This window comes from Strix aluco, chromosome 13 (genome assembly GCF_031877795.1).
Source record: "Strix aluco isolate bStrAlu1 chromosome 13, bStrAlu1.hap1, whole genome shotgun sequence".
Lineage (NCBI taxonomy): Eukaryota > Metazoa > Chordata > Aves > Strigiformes > Strigidae > Strix > Strix aluco.
Window position 1 is genome coordinate 11,910,902 of NC_133943.1, and position 9,935 is coordinate 11,920,836.

General features: G+C 49.4%; 1 protein-coding gene across 1 annotated transcript in view; it reads right to left on the reverse strand.

Moving 5' to 3' along the window:
- STK10 (serine/threonine kinase 10) overlaps positions 1-6,273 on the reverse strand; it is a 52,347-nt gene extending 46,074 nt beyond the window's left edge. Inside the window, exon 1 of the mRNA XM_074838514.1 lies at positions 6,020-6,273. Within this exon, the coding sequence (XP_074694615.1) occupies positions 6,020-6,175 (156 nt within the window). The 5' untranslated portion in view covers positions 6,176-6,273. The remainder of the gene's footprint in view (positions 1-6,019) is intronic.
- Positions 6,274-9,935: the final 3,662 nt, after the last annotated feature.

The following is a 9,935-nucleotide window of genomic DNA, read 5'->3' on the forward strand; positions in this document are numbered from 1 at the left end:
AAAAAAACACAAGCCATGCAACCACTTGAGTTTCCTAGCAACTTTCTGCAATAAATTTGGTACACAGAGAGCTAAGGCTTGAGCAGTGGGCTGAATTGCTACTATGCCCAAGAGTCAGGGAACAGGGCTTAGACAAGCAGTGGCAGTATGCACGTCTGTCTGTCTGCCTGTCAGTCCCCTCACACTGTGCTAGGAAAGCATCAGATAAGCAAGGCCCTGGTAGAAGAACAGAGAACCGATCAGACCTTTGCTATCTCCACAGCACAAGCCTGCCTGGGGAGGACACCACAGCCGCATGCCTGCCCCTGCCTGCGACTGTTGAGAGAGAAATGCAGGGCAGGCAGCAACCCCGTGATGCCGACAGATGCGAGCACTGAGGTCCACCGACATCGGCTGGCTCTGCTGGGGCACAGCTTCCTTCACTGTCTGTTCCACCTACTGAAATACCACACAAATATTTCGGTTGGTTAAATAAGGATGTGAGCACAGGTAGGTGTCAGGGAATTGCACGAGAAGGGAAAACCTCAGGAAGGTTTCCATGCGTTGGATGGGAAGAACATTGTGTTGTGAAGAGCAGACATTCAGTGGGTGAAAGTGAAGTGCTCTTCTATAGCAGGAGACAGAAGTCAGGTAATCCAACTCCAGCAGCACTAGTGCCATCGCTCTGCTCTTCACAAGGGGCACGCTGCCCTTCCCAACCCCACATCAGGGAGACAGCATGTACACACACTGCTCCCAAATGCAACTGCATTCTTTCCTCTTCAACGGGAGCAAAGCAGCTCCGGCAACCGGGTGATGCTCAGGCCCAGCTGCGGGGCCAGACGGGGCTGTGCTGAGCAAGGGAGCAGCTCACCGGCTGTGCTCTGCCCTGCCTGACCCTGGCACTCCCTCACGTGTGCCACCACTCCCCACTGCCTTCAAGAGGCATGTTTGTTAAAATGTACCTGTTACTTCATTACTTTAAAGAATATTTTTTTAAGTGACTTTGCTCTTCTTAGCTGAATTCCCGTTCTCTCAGGATGTCGGGCTGGGCGAGGCTGGCAGTGCTGGTGGCTGGGAGGGCAGCACAGCCACCCACCGCAGGCGGGCAGAGCCCCTGGGGACCCGCAACCTCATGGTGTGACAGCGAGGGTGAGACTCACAAGGAAAACCCCGGATTTACAGACAGCAGCACCCCAACGATGAGAAAAGGAACCTTTTTTCCACAGAATGTGCACACTCAAGAAAAAAAGATTTTTAAAAATCACAAGACATGCTGGGCAGGGCTTTTTCTAAGAAACAATTGCCACGTGCTTGAGGGTGAAAGGCTCACAGCCTTCATCCAAGCTTTCTCTTCCACACAGCTGCCCACAGCTCCCACTGCCAGCAGCATTGCCAAGCTCTGCGCCATGACACTGAAGTAACCACCAAAATCTTTAGCCATGGAGAGCTATCCCTCTCCCCTGCCACACAGATACAGCTGTGGCTCCACAGAGTGCAGGACTTCAGCAGGGATGGAACATCATGCGTTTCAGTGAACATCAAATTTAAAGTTCAACTAGGTTTAATATTGTTGGGCCACTGCTCTATAAGCAAAGGAGTGGTATCTTCCCATTCCTCTTCTCTCCCCAGTTGAAACATTTTAAGAAAATCCTTAAGCTATTCTAAGCGACAAGACCACGATTTGATCTTACTATTGGTTTTTACTGTTTTTGGTGGCTATAGTTACAATCAAGTTAAGCCTCCCCCTCCCTTTTTGTTTCCTTCCTCTTTTTTTTTTTTTTTTTTTTTTTTTTAAGCTAACCCAGCAGATCAGCATCTCTCCGTGACACCCTTTCCAGGAACTACATGTTAAATCCCTCATGAATCAAACCAACAAGAGCTCAGCCAACTCATGGAAAACCAGACTGGTGGAGGCTCAGCTGGCAAGCAGAGAGGTCTGCAAGTGACAGGGACAATCTCGTGCCTTCAAACGGGCCTGTCACTGTGAAAGCCAGGCTTATAAGGCAGCTGCGCAACATTTAACAATTAGTCTTTTATTAACCAAATTTCAAAACAAAGCATTTATAGTCCATAGCGTGTACAGCATTAATACCACCATAATAGATCAGATAACCCAAATTCAGCTTTTTAAGCCTTATCTTAAGAAGAAAGGAGAACAACAACATAAAAGGCACACTTATGACTTGCTGTGGCACGGGGCTCAGCATTACCTCTCCAGGAGCTGGCACGGAGAGCTGTTTGAAGGCAAGTTCAAGTGAACAACCCCCTTTTTGCTGCGCTGGGGGCTGTGGGCAGCCCGGCAGCCCATGCTCCTGCAGCGGACAGCCTGTCCCCACCCTGTGAGGAGAAGCCTTATCGGGGAGCCAGTGTCCCCATCAGCACACGCTGGAAAGGGGAGATAGTGTTTCACAAGAGGCATGAGCGCAGCAAAACCATCCCACCATGACAAAGGCAGAGTCCCAGGGCTTCTGAGAGCAGAGCCCATGCTTTTGTAAGACCTAGTCCATTGCCTGCTAGCTTGTGAATTCTCAATGCCCAGAAGAGCCTCTGCATATCTGTTCCTGCTGACACTAATGCAACTACCTGCACCAGTAAATACTGCACCAGCTAATGGGTTTTGCAGGACTGAGATGCGATTCAGCAGCTCCAAGCATTCAGCCCATGGCAGCCGGCACCGCTGGCTTCGCTCTGAGCATCCGCACACCCCGAGATCAGCACGGCTTGGCTTCAGCAAAGCAGCCCACGGGGGTTCCTTCCCTGCACACGCAAACAGATGTTGACTTTGAACCAGTAAAACCACAGCCATGTATTTATGAATTGTATCTTAGGTGTTTTTGAAGAGAAATAACTCTGCTTTTTTTAAGGCTGTTTGGAAAGGGTCTGAGTGAGGAACTTGTATTTTTATAGGCCCACAACCCTAGAGGTGCTGCAGGCTTCCCAGGCCAGCACACACTGATCACAGCTCCCAACCGCTGGCCTAATGACCAGTTTAAGATCATCGATTTTATGAGCTTTGGATGAGGTGGGTAACAAAGCATATTTGGCATGCAGTGCATTGCTATCTATGTGCTGCTATCGCTTCCTTATCGCACCCACTAGACTTACCAGAAACAAGACATTAATAGAATGACAGCCAGAAAGAAACAGTTCCTCCCCACCCCCTTCCTACTTTTCAGCTTCCTTACCCTCTGCAGTGAGTTTCACTGTTTCTTCATACAATCAGGCCCTCTTTTGCTGAACAAGTCTTTGTATAAAAATCGGGAAATTCCAGTAGTTTCTGCTGGCTGCAGGTTTATTAAGGTCTTCTGTATACATTTCAGACTCCACTGCAGATTTGATTATTTTTAATTAATATATATTTAAATTAAGCTTGTCCTATGTTTGTAAACACTGTGTCAAACCAGTTCAAGTATGCTCAGCTGAGTGCACCGGGAGTTCAAGAGACAGCACCCTGACAGCGTTCTGCAGGGCAGTAATACTCCCCAATAAAACCATTACCCAGTCGAGCCCTCCAGAAAAACAAAACCTACTAAAACAAGCACATTTTTTCTTCTATCCACATCTAAATTTCTCCCAGGTCAGACTCTTCAGTGCACAAATCCTATCCTTCTGCACTGCTTGGGGCTCTTTGGAGCAAGCACACCATATGGTACGTAGGGCAGGATGCAGGCACAGGCGGATTATATCACCTCCCCGTGCTTCCATGGGTGGAAAAGGGGCGGAAGACAGGCAGGAACTTCATTCAAACATCCTGAAACTCTCACGGCCATACAAACACTCAGAGTTGCTCTAAATGATCCCTTTTGTGTGAAGAGCAAATTGACTTTAAAAGTGACTTGAAGAGAATGATTAAAATTGTTCATTGTGTCTTGGCCACCTACATTCTCCTTGCACACAAGCGGGTTAGTTTGGGGCTTTTTTGGCAGCTGAGCAGAATGAGAGGGCAAGCTTCTTCTTTCACATCTCCATCCTATATGCATCACCACCTAGGGTAGCGCTTCAGATTTAGAAAGACGAAGGAAGACAATATGCAAGTTAAATCTTAGCGTGGCAGGAAACTACATCTCTCAAATAACGCTACTGGCTATTATCTAAAATAAGGCTTTATAGTACGTGGCACCCAAATAATTTGGGATTCTTAAACAAACATAATCTTGCATGAGAACTCTTCAAAAGCCAACCATGTCCATCTGCCAACCAGGATGGAGAACAGGCGGAGAAGAGATCAAAGAAGATGGAGAATTAAAACTTTACTGAGAAGAATAAAATAGGCCTTTGATTTCTGTCACAATATCAACCTCCACTGTTGATCAACTGTCTTAAAACATCACAAAAGCAGACAGTTGCCTGAATGTACTTGGTATAGATGGTGTGAACTCCTGGTTATGTGTGTCATTTACTATAATCCACATTCTCATATGGGTCAAAATGGGGATTAAAGGAGATGGAAGTAGTTGGAGATGAGGAGATGTTATTACCTGACAGGCTGACATCCTTAGCCTACAGTACATAAAGTTACTCTGATAATTTTATTATTGGTGTGAGGCTGGAGTTAATAGCAGAGGCATTCAGATATGACAACGGACTTAAAAACCAAACCAACCACTTACAAAGTAGCTTTATTCTTAAAGTTACCTAATTTGAATATGTTATACATCTTTAAAATAGAAAGGATTTAAAACAGTTATTCCTCTAAGTTTTCATTTGTCTCAGAAGCCTATTAACTTATTTTACAATGTTTACCCCATTCTAATCATAGCATGAGAAACCTAAGCAAATAATTATCCAGGAGAAGAGTGAATGTTGCTATATACAAAGGCGTTTCCAATGCACGACACCAAGTAAACTGGTAACAGGCACACTGATTACTACACTGGTGCTGGTTTTGGAAGGATAAATGTATTAGGGATTTAAATATGATTTTTAGGAATTGCATTTTATTAGAAGATAGGATCCTTCACCAAAGACTTCCACTTAGTGCCCAGTTTTTAGAGAGTTTCTATCAAATAACATGACAGATAACAAATAAATACAGCAAATCCCAAGACGCTGTAGTAAAACATCTCTGTCCTGACCTGCAACCAACCAGCTCCCTTCCCGGCCTTCTCTTCAGTTACTACTTATTTCTGAAAAGGCAATACCTTCTTCAGTGATCTAACAAGACCATCAAAAACCAGCTGCCCAACAGCTAATTCACAACCCCAGTTCCAAATTATCTGCATAACGCAGGTCTACGGATCCCCAGCCTGCTCCTCCAGCCAGCCCCAGCCAAAAGGCTCCTCTCTCAACTGTTGCACAGGAGACCGGAGTATTTCAGAGCCGGGAACAGCAAGAACACTGTTGCTTTGGAGTGCAAAGTACGGGGAGTATTTGGCCTTTAAACCCCCCATCCCTTAACACAAATGTTAAACATTCATAGCAGCGGACATGTCCCCACTCTTAAGGAGCTGGGCTCCTCGCTCTAAGTTTCCTGCCGGCGAGGACCACAGGAATACAAATAATGTCACCCCTGGAGGTTTGCAAAACTTGGAGGCAGCGCCGAGACTGCTGACTTCCAAGAAATCTCCCTCCATTCATTGCACCGACAGCCTTGGCACGGAACACCTCGTCGCCTTACAAAAGCATCGCTCCGAAAACAGGCGATTTAAGGGGAAAACAAAACAAAACACAAAATTTCTCTGCCTGCTTTCCCCAGCCCCACGCAAGGCGCTGCGCTCCCGCAGCCCCAGCGGACCGGCCGCCGTTGTCCCCGTCCCTGCCCTCCCGCCGGCGGAGCTAACGGGGTGCGCGGCGCCGGCCCCGCCAGGGCTGGGAACTCCCGCAGACGGTGCCGGGTTCGGGCAGCGAGCGGGGAGCCCGCAAGAGAACCCCGGACCGCGGGAGGAGGCACCGCCACCGCCGCGGGGCCGCAGGTGCTGCGTGTGTGTCTGTGTGTGCGTGTGTGTCTGTGCCTGTGTGTGTCTGTGCCTGTGTGTGTCTGTGCCTGTGTGTGTGTCTGTGTCCCCCCACCCCCGGGGACCCCCCGCCGCGGACCCACCTTGTAGACCTTGCCGAAGGCGCCGTCGCCCAGCTCCCCCACCACCTCCCACACCTCGCCGGGGTCCAGGTCGCGGCGGACGTGCTCGTACTCCTTGGACCGCCGCTTCTCGAAGGTGGAGAGGCGCAGGATGCGGCGGAAATTCGCGAAGGCCATGCCGGAGCGGGTGCGGGGCCGCCGGGGAGCTGCCGGCAGCCGCCTCCCGCGCCCTGCCCCGGGGGAGGACGGAGCCGCTGCGGCGCCCGGGGAGCGGCGAGGCGGCAGCGGGGAGCGGGGCCGCCCCCGGCCGCGCACATGGAGCCGGCGCCGCTCCACCTGCTGGCCCGGCCCCCGCGCCCCGCCCCGCCCCGCTCGGCCCGGCCCGGCCCGGCTCAGCACGGCCCGGCCCGGCTCAGCACGGCCCGGCTCGGCTCAGCACGGCCCGGCTCGGCTCGGCTCGGCTCGGCTCAGCTCAGCACAGCTCGACTTGGCTCAGCACAGCTCAGCCCGGCTCAGCACAGCTCGGCTCAGCATGGCCAGGCTCGGCTCAGCACAGCCTGGCCCGGCTCAGCTCGGCTCGGCTCAGCTCAGCTCAGCTGAGCTCACCCCCACTCAGCTTGGCTCAACCCTGCTCAGCTCAGCCTGGCTCAGCACAGCTCAGCTCGGCCCAGCGCGGTGCAGCGTGGCATGCCACAGCCCAGCTGGGTTCGGCCCCACTGACAAGCCATGCCACTGAGCAAGGCAAGGAGTCCCCTGCCTCCCCCACCACCCCCACGCCCACCCCCCCCAAGCAGGAGGAGGCCAGAGCATCGCCATCGCCATCGCAGGATGATGCTAAATACAAACAGACCTGGAGGGAAAGGTGAGAAACTCCACAGCGGCTGCCCTCGTGTTCCCGCCTGCTCAGCCCGGCGCAGGGGGCGCAGGGAGCCAACAGCATCCGCACGGGCCCGGCGTCGCCTCATGGGCTGCGCAGCCGGGGGCCGAGCAAAGAGACACATGTCTGCGTGTAAAAACATAATCCTGAACTGCCTCGGCAACGGAGGGAGGCTTCCTTCTTCCCCCAGTTCATCTCATGTGAAAACAGCCAAACACAAATATTTTAAAAACTCCCAGTAGCAGGAATTCGAGTGTATCAGCACCGTGGGCACCCGCCATGAATTTGTTTTAGAGAAGATGTGACCCAACTGGTGTCAAGTGTGAAGGTTTGCATCCTCTCCCTGGCAAAACTTCAAGTCCTCTGAAAAACCAACTTGAAATCAAGTATTAAATGGGGACATCTAGGGGAAATACCCGACGGTGCAGCCATGCTTCACAATAGCTCTGTTTTTAACAGAGGGCTTAGTGGTAAGTGGTTGTCCGTGCAAACCTCAGTCATCCCACCATCGCTCACACCAGCGTGTGTATTTTGCCCCACATCCGTGTCCCATTAACGAGCCGAGGGCTGAGGTGCAGGAGGGGGTGCGTTTGCACACTCCATCCTGATGTGTAATGCAGGTGAAACTCAGCATCGCGGTTTGAGAACATCTGGTCTTGGTGATTCCTCGTCAGTTCCCTGATACGTTATACCCTAGAGCGTGGGGACTGATTGTCATCTCTCCTTGTCTTTGCTGTTAAGAAAAAAAATGGGTTTGTCCTGGTATGACCAGCCCTCACATTTCTATTGGGAATTTCCCTATACTGATGCTTGAAATGCCATTTAAAACTCTGGTTCCTGGAAATTTGTGGCTGTATGAGAATTTCAGCTGCCTTTTTGGAAGAAAGTTTTGTGTTCTTCCCTTCTCACCACTGAGTTGTAGGAAAAACAAGCTGAAAATGCAACACAAGTATATCCGTGAAACAGAAAGAAGCTGAAAATAATTGAGCACTTGTTTTCACCTAACTTTGTGGGGTTTGGATCTGAGCTGATACAATGTGTGGATCTGCCAATAGTGGAGTAAGAACAGCATAGACAGAAACAGAGCAACTACTTTCAAAATTTCATACCTTTTAATCTTAATTTTCCCAGTGTTTTAGCTACCTGGGGTTTTTTTTAAGCTATCATTCTTATTAACAGTAGCATTTTTACTTTATTGTACTAGGGGACCTGGGCATTGTACACAACCACAGAAACATTGCTTGGATGGGACCCCCAGAGATCATCTAGGCCAACTTCTTGCTTGCAGCAGGAGTGTCCCTGGCACTGGGCCAGCTCAGACAGAAATCTGTCCAGCGGAGTCTTGAAAAACTTCCCAGGCTGGAGCAGACATGACCTTCTGGGGCTACCTGCTCCCGGGCGCCTCACCATCCTGGAGGAGGGTTTTTTCTAAGCTGCTACCTGTGGTCATTGCCCCTTGTTCTGTCATCGGCCTCCCTGGTAAGTGTTTGATTCTGTCACCTTTGTAATTGATCCTACAAGAGCTGTGGGCACATATTGGGGATATCTGTCCTTATCAGGTTCTGTAAAGATATAGAATCCAAGATACATCCTGTGCCAAAAGGCTCGCGGTGTAGGTAGACGCCCCGCAGACTAGCTGAAGGTAGGCTGACCAGATCAGTCTCTCTTCTTTGCTGGCATAAATTTTGCAAATTCAAGTTACCCCTTCAAAAGTTTCTGAGCAACTCTGATTCAGCACAGCATTTTGAGGGCTGTGGCATTTTTTATCCAGCACTTGATACCCTATAAGCACATTTGCTATCTCTTGGCTCTGTAGCAAAAGAGAATCAGACATTTGAATTCCTTCCATCCCTTTCTTGCAGAAATCTCACAGGTGTCAAACCAAATCAGCAAAGAGGTTAATTATCTGTCTATGAATTACTACTTCTTACTCTTTCTCAAGTGATAAATAAGAGAAAGAGCATATGAACTCCAGAAATGCAAAAAAACTTTGCAAATCTGCCCCAAGCTCCTGGGAGCACCTGTGATCCTATGGACAGATGGTCACAAGCATCACCACGGCTGCTCAGAGTCAGCACGGTCCTCAGCAGCACGCGTTAGCAGAGCTGAGCTCTCGCTCAGGATTACGACCCAGGGAGAAGAAACTGCTGCCCTGACTGCAAGACCACATACAGCTCCGTGTTTTAGATGTTGGGTTACAGAGGGTCTGTTGGCCAAAGTAAGCCAATGGAGTTAGATTTTATTAGTATTATTCCTGGTATAGGTTAGGGGTAAGGAATAAAGAGCACTTTCAGTGTTTATTGCTGTGCTGGATTGGACTTGTTCCGGGTTGGAAGAGAAACGGGTGATAAACACTTTATATAAATATAAGAGCAGTTCAGCTTCCTAACAGCTAACTTGAACAAGAAATTAGGCATTCAGAAAGAGCCATCTCTGAGTTATAGCTCCCAGACACGCTGTACAGGACACCATCAGGTACTGGAAACTAGAAACACCAAAGCCCCTGGCTAAGAGGAAAAGCAAAGCCCTGCAGTGGCTGCTATGTAGGACCTCCTCAGCACAGACCAACAATTTTGAGGTACCACTTGTCTGAGGTTGAGATTTGCATTACAATCTAAAATAAATCCTTAAGTCTGTCTCTTGCACATTTCAGTCAGTTTTAATGCTCTTGAGCATTGTAAGAATAGTTTCTGCCCCTTGATTTTAATACACATTACCCTTTAGTGCTGAATGGAAACAGAGCCTTTGTCTCCAAAGCTGAGGGGAATTCTTGAAAAGGTGGGAAACGCATTGAAATGGGGTTGAATCTGGTTCTGGGGCAGAATTTTCCTTCTGTGAGAGGTCATTGCCATAGTGCTAATTCTGTTTCGCTGGTCTTCCACAGCCAGCTGAGATGAAGCTGAAATCTGGGTGTTTTCTGCAGCATCTGCATTTAGATGAAGTAATGCTGCTTGCTGTCAGCAGGAAATGCTGCGGCACTGGCAGGCTATTTCCAGCTCCTGGATGTTCATTGAAAGAATCACCTGAACAGTTAGTACTTCTAAAAACAAGATTGGCATT